This window comes from Staurois parvus, unplaced genomic scaffold (assembly GCF_062004578.1).
Source record: "Staurois parvus isolate SC_StPar_1 unplaced genomic scaffold, SC_StPar_1.0 ptg000312l, whole genome shotgun sequence".
NCBI classification, from domain to species: Eukaryota; Metazoa; Chordata; class Amphibia; order Anura; family Ranidae; genus Staurois; species Staurois parvus.
Genome location: NW_028318108.1, coordinates 765514 through 789769, shown reverse-complemented (window position 1 = coordinate 789769; position 24256 = coordinate 765514). Strand labels below are relative to the sequence as shown.

General features: G+C 41.9%; 1 protein-coding gene across 8 annotated transcripts in view; it reads left to right on the top strand.

Annotated features, from left to right (window-relative positions):
* Nucleotides 1–24256, top strand: part of TRIP12 (thyroid hormone receptor interactor 12) — a 179965-nt gene that overhangs the window by 71481 nt on the left and 84228 nt on the right. For 4 of the 8 annotated variants that reach the window (XM_089683501.1, XM_089683505.1, XM_089683504.1 and 1 more), the window contains 3 exons: nucleotides 13524–13629; nucleotides 14603–14736; nucleotides 20528–20611. In XM_089683501.1, the coding sequence (XP_089539627.1) occupies nucleotides 13524–13629; nucleotides 14603–14736; nucleotides 20528–20611 (324 nt within the window). Of the gene's footprint in view, nucleotides 1–13523; nucleotides 13630–14602; nucleotides 14737–20485; nucleotides 20612–24256 lie in introns of all 8 variants that reach the window. The other 4 variants (XM_089683500.1, XM_089683503.1, XM_089683497.1 and 1 more) reach the window with 1 other exon arrangement.

Here is a 24256-nt window from a genome sequence, read left to right as displayed (position 1 = left end):
ATAGATTTCTATTATATCTTGCGGATGTGGTGCAGGTGCACTGCAACCTTTTTCTTTTATCTTCTGCTGGCATCTCTCTCCAGACAGCTAGAAAGGTCCCTGGAGAAGTGCACTTGGTATCACTCCTCCTGGGACAGGAGCGGGTGCTACAGAGGAGGCATCGGCTTATGCGGCTCCTGCTCCCTCTGCGGCCAGTACCAGCTCCAAGCACTCTGATGCTGTGGGATGGTGTGTCGCAGCCCATGAGTTGAGTTCCTCTGATATAGGGTTTCCATAATTTTTTGTATTGGAACAAAATTATGTAAAATTATTTTTGTAATTTGAGATATATGGTAGCAATTCAGGGTGCTCCAAAATGAAAATTCTGAACCGAAAATTCAGGATGCACTTGGCCGAAAACTGAAACTTAAATGGACGGTTTAAAAAAAAAAAAGATGTATAATTAGACAGTATTTGACTTTTAATAAATATAAATTTAAATGATAAAGAATTTAGAAAATACAATCTAGTAATGTAAAATAACTTTCATTGAAAGTAGTACAAAAATTGGACAAAAAAATAAAATGAAATATACATAAAATTGATTTTGCATTAGTCAATTATCATCGGCAGTTTTCTTCTTTTTTTTTTTTTTCATCTATCTATTGGCAAAACGCTGATAGCCCTATTTTTGGCCAATAATATTTGGTAGCCAATACATTGGCCTAGACCCATCGGAGCCAGTGATATAGGCAGGTAAGACATGTTAGTCCTTTTAGGCTACGTTCACACTAGCCTTGTGTGCAGGCGGCAGAGAGGCGTTTGGGAAGCGTTTTTACCACTTCCCAAACGCCTCTGCCAATTCTGCACATTACAGCACATGGTGCTGTTCTAACAGGAGCGTTTGCGTCGCGGCAAATCGGACGCCTCTGGTCGAGTCAGGAGGCTTTGAAGCCTCCTATTCTCGTCTATGGTGCCGCTCCGCAAACGCCCGGCCGGCGTTTGCGGTGCGGTTGCGACGCGGTTGCGGGGTGTTTGCGGAGCGGTAACACCACTCAAATGCATTATAGGCGTTTGTGGGGCGTTATTAACGCTCGGCAAACGCCTAGCAACCGCCGCTAAACCGCGCATGCGGCGTTTGCGGAGCGTTTGCCGAGCGTTAAAAACGCTCCGCAAACACCGGACCAACACTTGCCAAACGCTATAGGGGCGTTTGGCAAGCGTTGGCAAAACAGCCTAGTGTGAACGAGCCCTTAGAAGACTAATACCGTGTCCCTTACAGTATGAGAATTAATATTTACATTACTCACGGTACACTTCAGAATAGTTTTCATCTCATCTTATGCAAAAACTGTCTGGCAACCGGGAATGTGTTTGAGTTTATCAAGGGTTTAAAATTTCAAACTTTGCACTAAAAATTCCATTTAAATCAGTCTCATGGGGATGACTAGGTGTTTCATCACACCATAGGTTGCACTTTTACCACCCCTTCCACCCAGTGCCCTTATAAGGTATTCATTAAAATGAGTGGCTGTACCAGATGAATTTCAATCCATTTATGGCTGGCTAAACGCACCGCACAAATCCACCCATGGAAAAGTATGTGGCAATCTCATCCTGGGCTCTGGCCAGGCCATGCATCCAATGTCTGTCTTTCTGTGGTTTCCCAACCACCCAACACTCCCCTCTCTCCTCTTCCCGAAAAAGCTTAATCATGGGGATTAAGCTCCGGAGGGCAGAGCAAAACGCGTTTGCAGCGTGGCCTGGCCAGAGCCCATGCTAAGACTGCCACATACATACTTTTTCCATGAGTGGATTTACAGTGATGTGGAGCTTGCAAGACTTTTCCTTCATTACATACTGATGTCTGGAGCCAAGCTCTATTCCTGCCCAGCACTCAGCAGTTGGCGATTGATTGGGATCAGCACCCACATCTGTACATGGCTTAAAGAATAAGTTCACCTTTGGGAACATGTTAAATGTTCCACCCGTTTTTAGGGTGGGACATAGCATGTTCCTATAGCTGTAGTCTTTTACCTGCAAAAAAATGTGCATTTCTAATTCTTGTCTAAAAGGTGGACTTAACCTTTTCACAACTTGCCCTCCAGAGGATTTACCTCCCTTCCTGACCCAGGCCTTTTTTTGCGTTGCATCACTGTTACTTTAACTGACAATTGCGCAGTCATGTAATGCTGCCCCCAAATGAAATTTACGTCCTTTTTCTCCCACAAATAGAGCTTTCTTTCTGTGGTATTTGATCGCCTGTGCGGTTTTTATTTTTTGCGTTCTAAACAAAAAAGACCGTCGATTTGAAAACAATATTTTATTGTATGATTTATATATTACAAAATTATTCTGCTACATGTCTTTGCTAAAAAAAAAAAAAAAAAAAAATCCCAATGCATGTAAATGAATTGGTTTACTTGACAGTTATACATATTACAAATGGCGGTATGTATACTGGTATTTTGTTCATTTTTGTTTTTTTTACTAGTAATGGCGGCAATCAGCAAATTATAGCGGGACTGCGGCGGGCATTTTGACACTGGGGGGAACTGACTTGGTGCCATTGATATCCCCAGTGACACTAGTACAGTGATCAGTGCTAATTAAAAGCACTGACACTGTACTAATGGCACTGGGCAGGAGTTAACATGTGGGATGATCAAAGGGTTAACTGTGTGCCATTTCACATTATGTGCTGTGTGTGCTTTCAACTGTAAGCACACTGCTTTTTATGGCGGTGCTATGCAGAGCCATACAATGCAGTGTGCAGGAGCTGATGGGAGAGATCTGTATTGATTATATACAGTTCTCTCCACTGTCGGTAATACTCGGCAATCACCAGGTGCCGGCGAGTAATCCCCTTGTGCGCTCCCTACCCGGAACTGCAATTTTAAGTGTATATATATATTTTTGCTATAGGGCGGACGGGAAGTAGCTAAAGGATAAGTTCACCCTTTAACAAAATTTTGTATTTTTTGTTAAAGGGTAAACTTATCCATTTAAAGGATAAGTTCACCTTTTAGATAAAAATTTTATAAATGCACATTTTTTTGCAGTTAAAAAAAATGCATATATTTTTTGTTTCTGGAGCCTCTAAAGCATTCCACCAGTGGTCAGTAGCTCGCTGGTGCCATGTAGGTCTCCCTTTTGACCTGTCAGTCTATCTGCTTACTCGTGCATCCTGTATGGGCAAGCAGATACTTATTGACAGGAAGGCTCAGTGAACTACCATGGCACTGCGGAGCGCTGGTGTAGTTCATTGAGAACAAATGGGGTCAATTCCCTAAAGGATTCTGCATGCCATGTGAAGGTCATGTAACTTTTTTTTTTTTTTTTTTTTTGGAAATATCGAATGAGATAATGAGTCTATTCATCAAAGTACATTATCAAATGTGCAGTAAATACCGCAGTAAAAACCAAAAAAAAAAAAATTAACCTTTTTGCTGCCAGCATTTTTTGCACACATTTAAAAAATAATTTTAGGCCTGAAGATTACCCAAAACCCCCCAAAACATATTTTTTCTGAAAGCAAACACCCTAGAGAATAAAATAGTGGCAGTTCTAATTTTTTTTTCTGTCACACAATATTACTGCAAAGGTCTAGGAAATGCAAAATTTCAGTAAAAAACACTAAAGTGAATTCTAGGGCAAACCAATGCAGTAAATGTATGCAAAATTTGGTAAAATATAAAAGCTGAGGTTGCACCAAGTAAATACCAAACATGCCAAATCTTAAATTTGTGTGCGCCTATGAAATGGTGACAAACGTTACCCTATATTTTCTATAGGCGACACAGAAGCCCCAATAGGTCATCAGTTTAGCATTACAGAGGGGGTCTTGTGCTAGAATGATTGCTCTCACTTTGGCGTGTGCGGCTATATATAACACGTGTATGTCTTAACAAAAAAAAACAAAGGCTCAAGAAAAATGCATCCCTTCAGTTCAAAGTACACTTTAGTGCCAAAAGTATTACATATATATATATATATATATATATGTGTATATATATGTATATGTGTCTAGGAAGGCTGTCCACAAGGTTTAGGAGTGTGTCTATGGGAATGTTTGACCGTTCTTCCAGAAGCACATTTGTGAGGTCAGGCACTGATGTCGGACGAGAAGGCCTGGCTCACAGTCTCTGCTCTAATTCATCCCAAAGGTGTTTTATCAGATTCAAGACTCTATGCAGGCCAGTCAAGTTCCTCCACCCCAAACTTGCTCATCCATGTCTTTATGGACCTTTCTTTGTGCACTGGTGGGAAGTAATGTTGGAATAGGAAGGGGCCATCCCCAAACTCTTCCCACACAGTTGGGAGCATGAAATTGTCCAAAATGTCTTTGTTTGCTAACACCTTAAGAGTTCCCTTCACTGGAACTAAAGGGCCAAGCCCAACTCCTTAAAGCAACCCCACAACATAATCCCCCCTCCACCAAACTTTACACTTTGGATTGCCAAAGAGAAGCATGATTCGTCACTCCAGAGAACACGTCTCCAATGCTCTAGAGTCCAGTGGCGGCATGCTTTACACCACTGCATCCGACGCTTTGCATTGCACTTGGTGATGTAAGACTTAAATGCAGCTGCTCGGCCATGGAAACCCATTATATGAAGCTCTCTATGCACTGTTCTTGTGCTAATCTGAAGGCCACATGAAGTTTGGAGGTCTTTAGCTATTGACTCTGCAGACAGTTGGCGACTTCTTCTGCGCACTGTGCGCTTCAACATGCGCTGACCCCGCTCTGTCATTTTACGTGGCCTACCATTTGGTGGCTTAGTTACTGCTGTTTCCAGTTGCTTCCACTTTGTTATAATACCACTAACCGTTGACCGTGGAATATTTAGTAGCAAGGACATTTCACAGATGGACTTATTACACAAGCGGCAACCTATCACGGTACCACTCTTGAATTCACGGAGCTCCTGAGAGCGACCCATTCTTTCATAAATGTTTGTAGAAGCAGTCTGCATGCCTAGGTGCTTGATTTATACACCTGTGGCCATGGAGGTGATTGGAACACTAGAATCCAGTGATTGCTTACCACGTTTTTTGCTGCATATTTGTCAGGTTAACAAAAAAAAAAAATGCACCTCTCCATTGAAGCCTGGTTCACATCAATATGTTTGAGGGCTTTTTTCAGAAAATCATTACAGTCTAACATGGTTTCCTATGGGACATGTTCACATCTGATTTTTTTTTTTTTTTTTTTTTTCTTTTGAGCTGCTACATTTTTGGAAAGGGTCAGGGACTTTTTAAAACTCAAAACATTGCGTTTTTGGTTCAACAGACTTCAGTGGAGACGCTGCAGAAAACTTATGTAATGCATTTTTGACACGTTTTCACATTTTGATTTTTTAACCACTTGTGCTACAGAGGATTTACCCCCGTTCCTGACCAGGCCAATTTTTTTTGCAATACTGCGTTACTTTACTTACAATTGTGCGGTTATGCAACGCTGCACATAAATTCAATTTTGTCGTTTCCCCCCCCCCCCCCCACAAATAGAGCTTTCTTTTGGTGGTATTTGATCACCTCTGCAGTTTTTATTTTTTGAGCTATAAACAAAAAAAGACTGACAATTTTTAAAAAAATAAAACAATATTTTTTACTTTTTTCTATAAAACATATCCAATTAAAAAAAATCTAATTTTGTTATAAATTTAGGCCAAAATGTATTCTGCTACATGTCTTTGCCCAAAAAAATCCCAATACATGTAAATTAATTGGTTTACATGAAAGTTATAGCATGAGCAAATGGCGGTATATATACTGGAATTTTTATTTTACATTTTTTTTTTTTTAAACTAGTAATGGCGGCGATCAGCTACTTATAGCTGGACTGCGGCAGGCGTTCTGACACTGGGTGGGAACTGTCTGCCATTGACATCCCCAGTGACACTAATAGAGTGATCAGTGCTAAGAGATGGCATTGACACACTGTATTAATGACACTGGACAAGAAGGGCTTAACATCTGGGGCATGCTGTGTGTGTGTTTTTACTTTTGAGACATGCTATTTTGTACCTCTCTGCTGTGCAGAGAAATACAAAACATCATGTCCATGCTGACAGGAGAGAGACTTGTGACGGGGGAGACACAGGTCTCTCCCCTGTCGGCTTTCCCCGATGATCGATGATTGCTGGGTGCCAGCGGGGAATCGCACGTGCGCCCCCCCCAGATATGCAAATCCTGTGGGTGTAGAGAACGTCATGAGATCAGAGGGGGCTCAGGTAAGGATTATGGGGGCGCTTGGGGGGGGGCCACTACACATAGGTTTTTTACCTTCATGCATAGAATACATGAAGGTAAAAAACCCTTGAGCCCTTACAACCACTTTAACCGCCTCCTGCCCACCATATAGTCCAATGACGGGTGCAAGGTGGTTCTCTCGTTCTGGTAGGACGTCATATGACATCCTGCCATTCTCACCGCGCATGCGTGGCTCAGGGAGCGCGCGGCGATCTGCGGTGCTCTGTGTCCCTCGGACACAGGGGATCACCGATCACGGAAAGAGCCGAAGATGTCGGCTCGGTCATGTGGTGATCAGCTGTGTCCAATCACAGCTGATCACATGTAAACAGGGAAATGCCGGTTATCTGCATTTCTCTCCTCTCGAGCTGTCACGCTGACAGCTCGTGTGGAGAGGAGAGCCGGTAATCGGCTTTTCACGGAGGGGACATGTACACTGATAATCAGGGCACTGATGATCAGTGTGCCCTGATTATCAGTGTGGCCCCAGAAGTGCCACTTGTCAGAGTCCATCAGTGCCACGTGCCAGTGCCCATCAATGCCACAAATCAGTGCCCATCTGAGCTGCCCTTCAGTGCCACCTAAAAATGCCAATCCGTGCCATATATCAGTGCTGCCTTTCAGTGCCCATCAGTGTTGCCTGTCAATGCCCATCAATGCAACCTACCAGTGTCCATCAGTGCATCTTATCAGTGCCCATCACTACAGCCTCATTAGCATACATCCGTGAAGGAGAAAAATCACTTATTTACAAAATTTTAAGAAAAAACTTTTTTTCAGTGGTTTTTGGTTTGTTTAAGAAAAAATAAAAAAAACACCAAAATAAAGCTCTGTCACAAAAAAAATGATAAAAATTTCATATGGGTACAGTGTTGCATGACCGCGCAATTGTCATTCAAAATGTGACAGCGCTGAGAGCTGGAAATTGGCCTGGGCAGGAAGGGGGTATAAGTGCCCTGTAGGCTAGTGCTTAAAAGTAAAATTTAAAAAAATGAAATCTGGTTAAAGCATCTGTGATTTACTGCAGTTGTATGCTTGGCTAGTTGTATATGTACTTGTGTGTTTTTGAAGCTTTAGGGATAAGGCACATGTCACCTTAGAGGTCTGGATTGTTTCTTATTTGTGGGATTTGATGCCATTAACTGCTGTCTGTGCAAAAGCAGATCTCTTGGCTGTGATATACGGTTGCCCAGTAATAAGTCAGCTTGCATATGGCTTCACTTTTAAATATGCTGATTATTAATATTATACAGTATTTATATAGCGCTAAAAGGTTTGCTCACCGCTGTACATTATAGTGGGGGACAGAACATGAGACAATACAGTAACAATACACGAGGGGGTCAAGGGCCCTGCTCTTTCGAGCTTACAGTCTAGGAGATGTTAGGTGGTGAAGTGGAAAGTAGTAACTCATCTTTCTGTGTAGCTACTAAACACAGTGGGGTTGATTTACTAAGTCACTGGTCTCACCGCTGCCATGTACGTGCAATTTCAGGTGCGATTTCTAAAGACTTTATTGCTGCTTGTGAAGATTTCCAACGATTTCTTGCAATTTGCAGTGCGATTTCTATGTATGATGTAATTGCATCACGATCTTGTCTCCAAATACCACCCAAAAAAAAAAGCCATCCACAACTTAGCCCCTAGTTACATCACTAATCTGGTTTCAAAATACCAACCAAATCGTACTCTCCGCTCTTTGCAAGACCTCCTACTCTCTAGCTCCCTTGTCTCCTCCTCCCATGCTCATCTCCAGGACTTCTCCAGAGCTTCCCCCATCCTCTGGAACTCTCTACCCCAATTTATCAGACTATCACCTACTCTGCTCACTTTTAGGCGATCTCTGAAAACCTCTCTTCAGGGAAGCCTATCCTGCCCTCAGCTAATAATGGAATCTTCTACTCTTCCAACCAGTCCATCCCCCACAGTTATTACCTTTTGTACCACTAGCCCCTCCCTCCTAGATTGTAAGCTCCAAGGAGCAGGGCCCTCCTATCCCTCTTGTATTGAATTGTATTGTTGCTGTATTGTCTCCTGTTATATTGTAAAGCGCTGAGCAAACTGTTGGCGCTATTTAAATCCTGTATAATAATGTATGCGAAATCGCAACAAAACTGCAGAAAATAATACAAGAACCACTTTAGAAATCGCGCTGCAGCAAATCGCATATGTTAAGACACTGACATTCACATTCATTAGATGCGATTTCAATTTACAAATCGCATCGGAATGACTGGTCACTAAGATCAAGGGAAAGCTCTGAAATGAGCTGAAGCTCTACTGATTTTTCATCCAATCATGTGGAAGCAAAAATGCTGTGGGGGTTGTTGTTTGGTTTTTTTTTTTTTGTTTTTTTTTTAAATTTTCCTTGCATGTTCCTCTCGGATCCAGAGCAAATGTACTTTTGGTGCACAGCATGTTTGCCTTTAGTAAATCAATTGTGTGTGTCTGTGTGTGTTTTCACAGGTTGGCGTGGTATTTAAAGGCCAAGTTCACCTTTTTAAAAAAAAAAATACATTTGTTTGCATGAGAAAATGTGCATTCATTAGTGGTGTTGAACCCCCAACAGTAAAATCAGCCTGTATATGCAGTAAAGCATGCTTGTTATACTCATTGTGGAACCTAAGGGGTTAATCCTCTGCATTGTGTAAAAGATGTTTGATCCTGTTTTCTCTGGTCCTCCCCTTCTACTGTCCCCAACATATCTCCTGATAAAACGGAGCCTTGAAGATGAGCTGCACATGCTCAGTTTAGTGTGTATTGCTAGGGAGGTTGTGTGGGGTTTTTTTTTTCTTCTTGGAAGAGTGCATGTGATCAGCACAGGGCCAATCAGCACTGTCCAGATAGAGGGCCAGGGGTCCAGCAGCCTCATAGGTCAATTGGGAGAATGAAAACTTCTCTTACAAGCTTTAACCAGTGCTCTACTGGACACTGGTAGAAGTCACAAGACTGCTATATACTGCTGATGAGAAAAGGTATTTAGCCATTTATATTGACTGAAATAATTGCCTTTCTATGTATGTACTGTGGAGGCCAGATAATAGTGATCCTGGGTGTGATCAGTGGATCCGGAGTAACAATGTCAGGCTCCTGCACACGCTGCCTGCATTTCTGTTGCCCTCTGTGTGGGCTTTCAGTTACAAAGTTGCAGGTAGTGTGAGTGAACTACAAGCGTGTGGATCAGCACGCTCAGTCATTCGAGAACTACAGCCAGCTGTCGAGGTGGCAGATGGGACTTTTTCTCAGTCACAAATTCCTGTAAACAAAGGACACAGCTGTGTTGGTGGAACTCCATACAGCTGCACTGCATTTTTAAAACATGATAGCGGGTTCTTTGTAGAAGATAGCCTGCCTGATAGGGAAACGGAGGGGATCGGGGGTGCAGGGGGCAGGTCTGGAGCATGTTACACCCTAAATATTGGTGTAACGTGTAAAATACTACAATAAGTAAACTCGTCCTGTAGGGAAAGGGAGGGGATCGGGGGGGCAGGTCTGGAGCATGTTACACCCTATTGTAAGCTCAAAAGAGCAGGGCCCTCAATCCCCTCATGTTTTGCATTGTATTGGTATTGTTCTGTCACATGTTCTGTCCCCCTTTGTAATGTACAGCGCTGAGCGAACTATTGGAGCTTTATAAATACTGTATAATAATAATAAATATTGGTGTAATGTGTAAAATACTCCAAAGAGTAAACTAGTCCTGTAGGGAAAGGGAGGGGATCGGGGGTGCAGGGGGCAGATCTGGAGCATGTTGCACCCTAAATATTGGTGTAACGTGTAAAACACTACGAGTAAACTCATCCTGTAGGGAAAGGGAGGGGATCGGGGGTGCAGGGGGCAGATCTGGAGCATGTTGCACCCTAAATATTGGTGTAACGTGTAAAATACTACGAGTAAGCTCATCCTGTAGGGAAAGGGAGGGGGTCGGGGGTGCAGGGGGCAGATCTGGAGCATGTTGCACCCTAAATATTGGTGTAACGTGTAAAATACTACGAGTAAGCTCATCCTGTAGGGAAAGGGAGGGGGTGCAGGGGGCAGGTCTGGAACATGTTGCACCCTAAATATTGGTGTAACGTGTAAAATACTACAAAAAGTAAACTCGTCCTGTAAGCAGTGTAACACCCTCTTGCTCCATTTTTTTTGTAGCTCTCAGCCAGATTTAGTTGAAATTGAGCATTGCTTTACTGCATAAAGTGGCAGATGGTTTAATTTTGTTTTGGATAGTTTGAGAAGGTTTAGCACAACTTTCATGTTTTATGGCCCGTCTGTGCTTCCTCTTGCTTCCTGTCAGGGCTGGGTATTATAAGAAATCTCTCCAACAAGGACACAGACAAAAACACTCCATTTTAGTAACAATAGGAGGGGTTAAACTGCTGACCGTGTTTTTCTTTCTTTCTCGTCTTATTGTCTTGGTGACTCTCATAGGCCCCACATTTTATATGGCCATCTCAGGGAAAGATGTATAGGAACAACTCCCAACTGGGTTTACAAGCATATAATCACAGAAATTCTCTTTCATACTATTAATGATACTTAATACATTTAGGTAAAAATTCTAGAATTGGAAAATGAATCCTCCAAGTGCTTAGTTTTTCACTAAGCTTCCACTTTACTGCCAAAAACTAAGGCTAAACCTACTCACCCCCATTCTAAGCCTATTCTATCTAGCCCTATAAAGAAAAGATCTTTGACATGTTTTTGTTGTGTTTTATGAAGAGTTGAAAACTCTTTAAGAATTCTCAATTAATGCCAATAGAAGCATTGCTTTTCTAATGGGAAGTGCTTAAAGCGATTTTAAAGGCTTGTCTTCTAGTTTTTAAAAAAACGTTATATTTGCCTGCCAATTTTCAATGGATTTGCACAGAGCAGTCCCCCTCCTCTTCTCAGGTCCCCTGACAGCACTCATGGATTCTCCCACTTTCTGAGTCTACAAGTGTGAATTGGCTCCACCCCCACTCCCTCTTCACTAGAGATTGACAGCAGTGGGAGCCAATGGCACAAGCCAATGAGGAGAGGGAGAGCCTCTGCTCTCGTGCACATTATTGGATCAAGATTGGGTTCAGATATTTAGAAAGGGGGGGGGGGGGGTGCTGCTAGCATAAGGTGTGTTGTGGTTTTTTTTGTTTTTTTTTGGTGTGTGGTTTTTTCCCCTTCATGCAGAGAATGCATGAAGGTAAAAAAACCTTGAGCCTTTGCAACTGCTTTAAAGGGGAAGTGATGTAGAAGAAATGATCTGCTTTGATATGTTGATTTAGGATATATTTCAATAATTCTATAAAACTAAAAACAGCAGACATGTAATCATACCCACTATTGCTCTCCTGTTCCCTGGAGGACAGGTTTTCCCAGTCTAAGGATAATACCTGCTTGGTGACTAGTTGCCAGGTCTGTTTTTTTTTTTCCTTGTATGCATCACAATAGCTTAGCGTACTCGAGTCGTGTAATTCCAGGTGCTGCTCTACGTCATGTTTGTAATTCCAGGTGCTGCTCTACGTCAATGTTGCATTATATTAGGGATGCACCGAAACATATCGGCCGAAAATAACCCTATCGGTATTTTGCTGATAGGACAAATTTAGCCAATACAGGTGCCGATACAGTAGACTGTGTGTACTGCAGATGTGAGGGGGCGGCTGAGAGAGGCAGGAGAGGAGCAGTGTATACAGTGACTGGCTGTCACTATGTCAGTGCCGGTTTTTAAATGTAATTACCAACTTTTTTTTTTTTTTTTGTTCACTATAGCTCACAGAATTAGCTGTCACTTTCCCCCCAGCTAAAAGAATCCAAAGTTTCCTTTTTAGTTTCTTTCAGGAGATAAAAGAAACAGTTTCCTTTAGCTCTGGGGAAAGTGACAGATCATTCTGTGAGCGGAAGTGAAGGAAAAAAAAAAGCCGGAAATTGCATTTTAAACACTGTCACTGACATATAGGGGTTTATTTACTAAAGCTGGAGAGTGCAAAATCAGACTCCCTTCTGCATAGAAACCAATCAGCTTCTAACCTCAGCTTGTTCAATGAAGCTTTGGCAATGAAACCTGGAAGCTGATTGGTTTCTATGCAGAAGTGAGTCTGATTTTGGACTCTCCAGCTTTAGTAAATAAACCCCATAGTGACAGCCAGTGAGGGAACCTCTCTGTATACACTGCTCCCTCACTGTATGCACTGCTCCTCTCCCCCTCCCCCCTACAAAGAGGACCTGTCACTCATATGCTATCACATAGGGGACCATTGGTCACCTATGTGATAGCAATAAAATCATAAGTTAAAAAAAAAAAAAAAAATATATATATACACATATACACATATACACATGAAAGAAAAAAAAATTGGAGTCTCCCCAGCCCCACATACGCAGACGTTTCGGTTTTCGGCCACATGCGTTCTGAATTTTCGGTATCCGTTTCGGCACCAGAATTTTCATTTCAGTGTACCACTAATTAATATCAGCCTTCATGACACTTGCTGAGGAGGTCTTTTGCTGACACACTTTACCACTCACAAAAATGCTCAGTGTCTCTGCTCCTGCTTGGCACTGTCAGCATTGGCTGGCTGATGTTTTTGCCCAAACACGAAATGGTGTTACCACATGGCTGCTCTGTACAACCAGGAAGTGGGATACAGGAGCCCCCACTGCCTCTCCCCCAAAGCCCAGCTAACTCTCCATGAATGCTGTAGGTGCTGTTAAGATGCATTTACAGAGCATTACCCTTGAAATCAATGGAAGCAGTTGACAAGTGTCAGTGCCTCATCAACATGGCACGACACGAGAACACTACCACTCCTGTGTGAACAGCACTGTATATTAACATTATAATATTCATGGCAAGTGTTGTCAGGCGGTTGCGAGGCTTTAAAAATGCAGAATAAATGCCTGATAAACTCAGGGTATTGACACACGTGTGAATGAGCCCTAAGTGTGATAAAGTAGCCTTTTTGCAGATATTTCCTGTACACTTACCTGAATGCATTTTCACAGGTATGCTGAGAGGCTTCACCCTGCTCAAGTTTAATTTCAAACCTAGTAATGTGGAACAAATGTGTTTTTACTTGTTGTCGTGGTTTTTTTTTTTTTTTTTTCTAGGAAGGAGTGCAATATGTTTTAACAGCAAAGTAATCATGTGTCTCATAATTGACGTGTTGGCTCATGTCCAGACGTCTATATTATAGCAAGGTTATGGTTACCTGTCACTTCACACAAAGATTTAACGTACTGTACAAAACATCATTTTGGGAAGCTAATGATTTGCAGTTTGTAAGCACTTAAATTCAATCTTTTGTTTTTATTTTCAGACTTAAGGAAATCCACTAAGAAGCGCAGTGACTCGCCGCCTGCTGAGCTCCCCAGTCTGCGGCGGAGCACACGACAAAAGACCACGGGCTCCTGTGCTAGCACCAGGTATGCAGCGCATCATAGCCCGTTTTCATTGTTTGTATTGTAGGTGTTCTGTATTTTCCCGTACTAGATAAAATTATTCTCTCTGAATAGCTTGTTGGATATTAACCCCTTCACGCCGGATCGTCCCGGCGTGAAGAGGAGTCCCTGCGTCGGGAGGTGGACGGGGCATGGCTTAGTGTCATGTGGCCGCCGTGACGTCATGTCACGGTCGATCACATGATCGGGAAAGGTCCCGATCGAAAAAGTGGACCGGGGCCTTTCCGTGAGTACCTCGCGTGTGCTGGGAGCGCGCGCGCTCTCAGTACATATGTTTTTTGCTACATGAACGCATATGTACGGCCACTTGGCGTCTAGGCCCAGACGCCGGGCTGGCGTGAAGGGGTTAATATTCTTTGAACCCCAGTCTAATAAAAAAAAAACCCATAACATTGTTTTTAAATGCATAATTGACAACTCTATGTACAACCAGCTAAGTTTTAGTTTCTGCTTACTCCCCAATACAGTACGAGGTACTCACACGTTTAGTGGTCTTCACTTCTTCACGGAGACATAATTTATGGCATGAGAACGGTGATCAAATTGCTGTTGATTTTACTTGCTGTCATGGACCTGTTATTCAGTCAATTTACTTCAGTTGCACCACCCAGTTTACACTGTATTGCAGTGCGCCTGAGCTCGCCTACAAATTGTAAAAATATTTTTCTTTCAACTCTCCATTCTGGATATCATAGATGGATAGATATTCATTTGATCACTTTTTTTTTTTTTTTTTTTTTGTTTTGTGAGCGAAGGTAATATAACCTTCCACTGGAGCCATTTAAATTTCTTTCATCTGGACGAAAGCATGACACCTGCTGTTGCTTTTTCGTTTTGAGAAAAAAGAGATTAGATTCGTTGACTTCTGCCTTAACGCAAAATTCTGGGTAAAAATAATATTCAGTGTGTCTGTTTTCCCCCCTACCTTTTCCCTCAGTCGGCGAGGCTCTGGCCCGACCAAGCGAGCTGCAGCTGAAGCTCGCCGACAGGAGAAGATGGCTGATCCTGATAACCAAGAGGGTGCCAATTCTTCGGCTGCACGTACAGATGAGGCCACCCAGGGTGCTGCAGGTACAATACCTAGTGTTATTTCTGTAATGATCTGACATGTTTTAAAATATTACCAAATGGAAAATGTCTGCACCCTATATTTGGAGTCATCTGGTGCAAGTTAATAAGTATTACCAAAATGTTTTTACATACTGAAGCATTCAGTAGCCCAGCAAAGACAACCAAACTAGAAGCAGTAAATCCACCTTAGCAGTGAACAGGACTCGCTGCTTCGTCTTTCCATCTTTTATGGATGGTGTTAATTTTTAAATCGTCCACAGTACATTACTGAAAAATCACAAGTTGCTTTACCATGTTCTGTGTGCTGCTTGCACTAATCTCTGCTGGTTTAACATGCAGTTTCTTCAGACGCTCCATATGCTTTGCATGCACCCAGGGGGAATTGGGTTATGAGTAGATGACAAACAGTGGTATAGACAGACCTGGGTAGAAGTATTAAAATTATTTCAGTTTGTAGTACTATTATGTAGGGTTTTTCTTAAGCTGGAACCTTGACTCAGGCCCTCTGCTCACCACAATCATTTGAAAACATAGAAGTCCAGTTTCTGTGTTTATAAGTGACAGCTTGTCTCCCAACAGCTCCCACAGGTCTGATCTCCTGAGCAGCCCCCACTGAGTGGTGCAGAGTGGGGACAAAGGAGATGCAGGTGCCCAGGGTGCAGTGTGGATGCTGACACCCCCCCCCCTAGATGATCTCTCTGCAAGTGAAGTAAATCTAAAAAACTAAAATAATGTGGTTGCATAAGTGTGCACAGTCTCTTATAACTCGGGATGTAGCTGTGTTCAGAATTAAGCAATCACATTCCAAATCATGTTAAATAGGAGTCAGTACACACCTGCTATCATTTGTTAGTGCATCTGATTAACCCCAAATAAAGTTCAGCTGTTCTAGTAGGTCTTTTCTGACATTTTTATTAGTCGCATCCTACAGCAAAAGTCATGGTCCGCAGAGAGCTTCCAAAGCATCAGAGGGATCTCCTTGTTAAAAGGTATCAGTCAGGAGAAGAGTACAAAAGAATTTCCAAGGCATTAGCTATACCATGGAACACAGTGTAGACAGTCATCAAGTGGAGAAACTATGGCTCGACAGTGACATTACCAAAAACTGGATGTCTGTCCAAAGTTGATGAAAAGACAAAAAGAAACCTGGTCTGGGAAGCTGCCAAGAGGCCTACAGCAACATTAAAGGAGCTGCAGGAATATCTGGCAAGTACTGGCTGTGTGGAACATATGACCACAATTTCCAGTTTTCTGCATATGTCTGGGCTATGGGGTAGAGTGGCAAGACAGAAGTTTTTTCTTACGAAGAAAATTATCCAAGCCCAGCTAAATTTTGCAAAAATACATCGGAATTCTCCAAAAGCATGTGGGAAAATGTCAAAAAGTAAATAAGCGAGCGCATGTACAAAGAAACGTATGGTTAAGGTAGCTGCTAGCACTACAGGGCATAGGAAACGATCCCAATAAAAACATAAAAATATATAAAGTGCAGATAGATAGAGATAGATATATATAGCAATTCATAAAAATATCTATGTGAAATACTCAAAGTGCTATTCAGTGCAATATGTGCATAAAGTGAGTGAATAATTGTCCATATATATCCTTCCAATTTCAACAGGAAAATACATGAGCAGGAATAGTCCTCAGATTAAAACATGATATATCCATGTGACCAAAGTGCAGTTGTGTGTATATCTTTGAAGGCAATCCACCACTTCTAATGAGTGTGCACACCAGAACTTTGATTATTATTATACAGTATTTATATAGCGCCAAAGGGTATGCTCAGCGCTGTACAGTAGCAAGGGGGACCGAACATGAGACAAGACAGTAACAATACAATACACTAGGGGTTCGAGGGCCCTGCTCTTTCGCGCTTACAATCTAGGAGATGTATACAAGCATTGGTTACAATCTGTCACATCTGGGTGCAGGAACAGAGACGCAGCATAAGGGTTAATCATCCAGCATCCGCTAAGTACTGGTGGTGGGTATATCCTTAATCTTTTATCCTTCACTGAACAAAGGTTGCATGTGGTCCCTTTAAATGGTATCCTTTGCCCATCAGCAAGTAGCGTCTCCTCCGCTCTCATCAAGGCCCCACTGTATAGTACAGTCCTAACTCTTAGGGGCCTTGATGAGAGCGGATGCTGGATGATTAACCCCTATGCTGATTCTCTGTTCTTGCACCCAGATGTGACAGATTGTAACCAATGTTTGCATACATCAAAGTTCTGGTGTGCACACCCATTAGAAGTGGTGGATAACCTTCAAAGATATACACACATCTGCACTTTGGTCACATGGTTGTATCATGTTTTAATCTGAGGACTATTCCTGCTCATGTATTTTCCCGTTGAAATTGGCAGGATATATATGGACATTTATTCACTCACTTTACGCACATATTGCACTGAATAGCACTTTCAGTATTTCACACAGATATTTTTATGAATTGCTAATAATTTATATATATTTATAGCGCTGCACTTTATATATTTTTATGTTGGATAATGTGTTCTGGTCTGATTTAAACCAAGAATGAACTTTTTTGGCCATAATTTCAAAAGATGTGTTTGGTGCAAAAACATTGCACATCACCAAAAGAACACCATACCCACAGTGAAGCATGGTGGTGGCAGCCTCATGATTTGACGCTGTTTTTCTTCAGCTGGAACTGGGGCCTTAGTCAAGGTAGAGGGAATTATGAACCGTTCCAAATACCAGTCAATATTGGCACAAAATCTTCAGGCTTCTGCTAGAAAGCTGAACGTGAAGAGGAACTACATCTTTCAGCATGACGACCCAAAGCATACATCCAAATCAACAAAGGAAAGGTTTAACCAGAAGAAGATTACAGTTTTTTGGAATGGCCCAGCCAGAGCCCAGAGCTGAATCCGATCGAAAATATGTGGGGTGATCTGAAGAGGGCTGTGCACAGGAGATGCCCTTGCAATCTGACAGCTTTGGGGTGTTTTTGCAAGGAAGAGTGGGCAAATATTGCCAAGTCAAGATGTGCCATGCTGATAGACTCATACCCAAAAAGACTGAGTGCTGTAATAAAATCAAAAGGTGCTTCAACAAAGTATTATTATTATACAGTATTTGTATAGCGCCAACGGTTTGCTCAGCGCTGTACATTATAATGGGAGACAGTACAGTAACAATGCAATACACGAGGGGTTCGAGGGCCCTGCTCCTTGGAGCTTACAATCTAGGAGTATTTAAGGGTGTGCACACTTATGCAACCATATTATTTTAGTTTATTTTTACTTCCCTCCACCTAAAAGATTTCAGTTGCTGAGTTGTACAGTATATAGGTCGCATTAAAGGTAGAAATGTTCTGAAATTATTTCTTTCTCTTTTTTTTTTTTTTTAACATCACAGAAACCTGACATTTTAACAGGGGTGTGTAGACTATTTATATCCACTGTATTAAACCTGGATATGGGTCTAAAAGATGAGATAGTAGAGGTGTCCAAAACTGGGCAACTTGTTTTGGGTGGTTTAAGGACTGACGCAACCTTTTCACCATGAATTCTTAATTCTAATCGATAAGAGCACTTTGCCGGTGTGGTAAATTGACTAAGTGTGGAACATCTCATCTGTGCTCCTTGCTGCCATTTTGTCAACCAAAACAGGCCATAGCAACTAATCCATTCCCAACCAACCCTGCTTTTATACATATGTTGTTTGCCTACTTCGTAACCAGCCAGCTAGTGTGAAGTTGATCTAGTCCCAAAGTGGTTGTCACATAGTTATGTTTCACTACATTCAAAATCAATTTTTCCATTTTTGTACACATGTAAAAATCTGCAGTTTTGGCTTTAAAATTCCTTAAGCTTCCAGAATATTATATATTTTCTCATAGCAGAGGACCTGTAGAATAAAAAGATAGTTCTAATTTTTGTTGCACAGTGTTAGTGCAACAGTTTACTATTCATTTTCAGGAAAAATATAATAAATATAATAAAATTAATTTTATTGCAATCACACAATATAAGGTGGGATGAGGTTGCGTTGGGTAGATGCCAAACATTGCCAAAAACTACGGTACCCAAAAATCTTCATAGGCGATGCTTTACAAAAGCATTTACAGTCCATCAGTTTACAGTTAACTTTGAGCTTCGGTACTATAATTATTACTTTCACGCCAGTGTTCGTGACGATACAACACGTGTTGTGCAGTAGCAGTTTACATACACGTGCACACACTGGTGTATTTAGGTTTTTTGCTGCCTGACACCGACAACATCCCATCCCAGCAGACGGGAGAGAGCCTGACTACAACCAACATTGGGGTCTATTAGACCTTGGTGTCTCCCATGGCCTTCAAAGCATGTAACAGAGCACACATCCGCTCAGTTAGATACTTCTCTGGCTGTATCAGCAAGGGAAAGACTGCTGTGAGACCGGAAGTGATTAAATACTTGTCTGTTCCGCTTTCATTTGGTGAGGAGATTGAGGAATGGATTTTCCTTGGTCTTTTTGCTTAGCCCCTTCAAACCAGTGGATGTAGTCCTAGGCCCTGGGTAAGAGCAGAAGAGCCCGGGAACAACACGGGGGGAAGGGGTTTGAGGAACTGTGCCACCAGACTGAAAGTGATTAACTGTACATCTGCTAGAATGCTGTACCTTCACCGCTGGCTATAGCAAATGGGCACAAGCTGATGGCTAATATTTGTGCTTAAAGGATAAGTTCACATGTGGAACATGTTAAAAGTTCCACCCGTTTTTAGGGTGGAACATGTAACGTTCCCATAGCTGCAGCATCGCCTGACACCCCCCCTCCCTCTGACAGTATGGGGAGAAGTTTCCCTGTACTGTCAGGTTTTGAATCAGCGTGGCCATGTGGGGCTCCGTCCACATGACTACATCGCTCATTCACAGAGCTCTGTGAATGAGCGCCTAGAAGTCCTGGCAGCCTTAGCGGCTGTGGGCTTGTAGTTTTCAATGAACTACCACAGTGCTGTGGAGTGCTGTGGTGGTTCATTCAAGCTTCCTGTCAGAATATCTGCTTGGCCACACATTCCGTACGGCTAGCAGATATTCTGACAGGTCTGCAGGAGACCTGCATGGCATCAGCGATCTACTGATCAATGGTGCAATGCTTTACTGGCTCTTTTTGGATAAAAATTATAAATGCACATTTTTTTTTTTCCCTTCAAAAAAATGTGCGTTTATTATTCTTGTCCAAAGGATAAAATGATACAACTTATGAAGGAGGATTTGTTTCATCTGGGTATCACCTGAATATAGTCATGCAGCGGGTATATGTAAGGGCTTACAGCCACTTTATGGGGGAATAAAAGCCTAAAAAGGAAGCCAATGCAGCCACCACAACAAAGAATTGGTAAGCTTTAATGCATAATTTTATTTTTGGGTTTGTTAGGACCGTTTCACAGTAAGTGGTCGGTTGTTTTCTAATTGCCACTTTTATGTGTTTTTTGCTCTTTTGTTGAAAAAAGTTTATATTTAAAAGTCCTGTGACCGAAGACTATGAACTTTCACTGTTCTAACTAGATTGACCAGAAATGTATTAAAATTGTTAGACAAACGGCATTAAAAGTGTTAGGATAAGTGAGGTTACCTACCAAAGGTTTTGTGTTACTGCAAGACTTGGATGAGTTGCATTTCAAACCACCTTCATGTAGTTTGTATGTGTGTTTTATATATGTATAATCATTAAGGACAAGCTAAATTAGCTTTTAATTATATTGTAATAGCATGACTTACAACTTTAACAGGAGCAGCAGGCGAAAGGTCTTCATCTCTTCTCTCCCCTCCAGCCTCTAGCTCTGTAGCTGGTGCTGTGGGGATGACTACATCTGGAGAAAGTGAGAGCGATGACTCTGAAATGGGGCGGCTACAAGGTAACCACACACCATGCATTCTCATCCTCAGCCACACATTTAAATATAAATGCAGCTATAGCAGATAATAGGAAATATGAATACCATAAAGCCCTAATAATGCCTTTTTGGTGGCCCTTTTAAAATGTCTTCTGCCGCATTTTAAAAATCCTTGCCACTGGTTTTTGTAGCATTACTGACACATGGTGTATTCATGTAGTTCTTAATAGAGCTAAAATTCAAAAAGAATCCCCACCAGTTTATAGATACCAAGTGCAGAGGCATAATGGAATTCTAGAGTATCTTGGACCCCTGCATGTGTTTCTGCGGTTTATAGTTTTGTCAACAACTAGCATAAATTTTTGAGGAACAGGAGTCCTAGCTCCAATGCGTCTTGCGCAAGTACTTTATTACCAAAGTGTATACTGTGTCATTAGGGGCTTGTTTATGAAATGCAGCTTTCTTTACTCCTAATAATGCAAAACTTTACTCATAAAGTCCTTTGCAGCAAAATGCATTTGAATGACATTCATAGTACACCTACCTTGCCATTAATCCAGTAAACCACAGACCTGGTTTGCTGTTGAATCATCAGATATATTTATATTACAGGCACTGTCAACACACTAATTACCCCTGTGCAAATATCAAAATACTGTGGGGAAAATAATTATTTGATCCCCTGCAGATTTTGTAAGTTTGCACTCTTACAAAGAAATGAAGCGTCTCTATCATTTAAAATAACCTTTGTTAAAAAATGATAGAATATCAACCAAAAATACAAAAAAAACACATAATACAAAAGTTATAAATTGAGTTGCAGTTCAGTGAGTAAAATAAGTATTTCATCCCCTACCTACCAACAGTAATTCTGGCTCCCACAGACTGGCTATGTGCTACAGATTAGAATGAAAAGGAGAGGAAGGCACCTCCTAAGTGCAGTATAGACCATTTATTAGTGAACAATAGATAAATTGCCCTTACAAGATAAATAGTTAGATTCATCGAGTGGTGTATTAAGATCTAGGTGAGACTTCCAGCCATCCAGCAGCAGGCTCAGTAGGCTCCTTCTTCAGACCTCTACTGAGCATGCTCCGAAATGCGTTACTGCCCCTTCACCGCCTACATCTGACTTTGCTCTCCACGCCTCATTTTGATACACAGACACATCCCAGGTTTTACTTCCTGATCCTATAGATTGAGCTGCCGCTGGATGGCTGGATTTCTCATTTGGATCTTAACACACCACAGATGTCTTTTTAACTATTTATCTTGAAAGTACAATAATTGTCTATACTGCACTTAGAGGTGCCTTCCTCTCCTTTTTCTTGTTTACTGCATTAGAGCCTTGCTTCCACTCTAAAGAAGAGCCACTGTGTTACTGCTCCCATCCATCCATCCCTGATATCAATCTGGCACCTTTATCATACAGCTATAGAGGTTGGGCTCTAACAAGCTCGTCCTATATAATATACATTTTCTGTGCTACAGATTAGTCCTGTCAACTTAAGAAGGTGCTCCTAACCACAACTCATTGTGTATAAGACACCTGTCCACAGAATCTTTCTTGGGCACTACCATGGGCAAAACCAAAGATCTGTCAAAGGATGTCAGGGACAAGATTGTAGACCTGCACAAGGCTGGAGTAGGCTACTTGACCATCAGCAAGAAGCTTGATGAGATGGAGACAACTGTTGATGCGATTATTCGCAAACGGAAGAAAAACAGAATACCATCAGTCGCCCTCAGTCTGGAGCTCCATGCAAGTGTTGCTCCATGGGGTAAGGATGATCATGAGGAATCTGCCCAGAACTACACAGGAGAAGCTTGTGAATGATCTGAAGTCAGTTGTGTTACCAATGGTTTGTTTGGGTACTGTGGTCCCAATATGTCGCCATGGATTGAAATCTTGCAGCTCCTGCAAGGTCCCCCCTCCTCAAGAAGGCACATGTACAGGCCCGTCTCATGTTTGCCAATGAACATCTAAATGATTCTGATCGAAGGATTGGGAGAATGTGCTGTGGTCAGATGAGACCAAAATTGAGCTCTTTGGCATTCACTTGACTCCTCGTGTTTGTAGGAATTAAAATGCTGATTATAACCCTAAGAACACCATCCCTACAGTCAAACACGGAAGTGGAAACAACATGCTTTGGGGCCGTTTCTCTGCTAAAGGTACAGGCTGACTTTGCCGCATTGAGGGGCCAATGGACAAGGCCATGTATTCTAAAATCATGGATGAGGACATTCTTCCCTCAGCCAGAACACTGAAGATGGGTTGTGGATGGGTCTTCCAGCATGAAAATGACCTAAAACACCCCGCCAAGGCAACAAAGGAGTGGCTCAAGAAGAAGCGCATTAAGATCATGGAGTGGCATAGCCAGCCTCCAGACCTTAAATCCTATAGAAAATTTATGGAGAGAGCTGAAACTTCAAGTTGCCAAGCGACAGCAAAGAAACCTTAAGGATTTAGAAATCTGTAAATAAGAGTGGTCCAAAATCCCTCCTGAGATGTGTGCAAACCTGGTAACCAACTGCAATAAATGTTTTACCTCTGTGCTTGCAAACAAGGGTTTCTCCACCAAGTACTAAGTCATGTTTTGCTTGGGGGTCCAATACTTATTTTACTCCCTGAACTGCAACTCAATGTATAACATTTGCATCGTGTTTTTTGTTCTTTTTCTGGTTTTTGTGTGATATTTTAGTCTCATTTAAAATACAAAATAATTAAATAAAAGCGAGCGCTATCCGGAAATCTGAAAGCGGCTAGAACACCAAAAGGTAACCAAGAGAAAACCTTCAAATAAAGTACATAAACATATATATATAAAGACCATATATAAGGTGCAGCGCTATAATAACATATAAAACACAAAAGTGCCAATATCAAATCACACTGCGGTGAAGTTAGATGAGATGAATAATAGTCTTAAAATAAATCAGAAGTGGGGATCCAAACGATCCTAATAGGTGCGTTGGATAAGATTCTGTGCAGCACACGGTGACTCTGAGGTAAGAATTACGCACTCACCAGAAGTGCGTCAAAAAAACGCATGTGGGTTTTATCCTGTAATATCAGAAAACGATCATCCGTTGCCAAGATAGAATCCTACACCTTCCAGATCGCCCCTTGGGTATGTGCTTCAAGTTTCATAAGCGCATCTCAGGCATATCACCATCCGGGGTCCCCTTTTAAGGCAGATTCTGCAAGTGGGGACTCTCATAGAAGAGAGCCCAATAAGGGACACCACATAGTGTAATACCGTATGAGCTAGGTTTATTGAAGATGCAGCATGAAAATGAATACAAAGCAGTAAAATAGAATAGACCACTGACCAGATACTGTAAAGGATGACCACCAGCGGTGGTCAGACGTCCAGATAATGCAGCCCCCCTGCATTTTCTTTTTAGGCTTTTTTCCCTTGGTTTTCACCTGGTGATCTGTAACACACTTCCTGTAGTGGAGTACCTGCACTTCGGATGAATGAGCTTGGTGACGCTTTTGGACAGCAACATTGTCGGTTTGGGGCGAGAGAAGTGTCTATGCACTAGCAGACTTGCATACAGTAGCAAACTGAAGCCAAACTCCAGCTAAAGCCGGCCATGCATAAATCGAAGTTTGGCCAGTTCAGCAAGGACCGGACAAATTTTGATCCATATATGGGC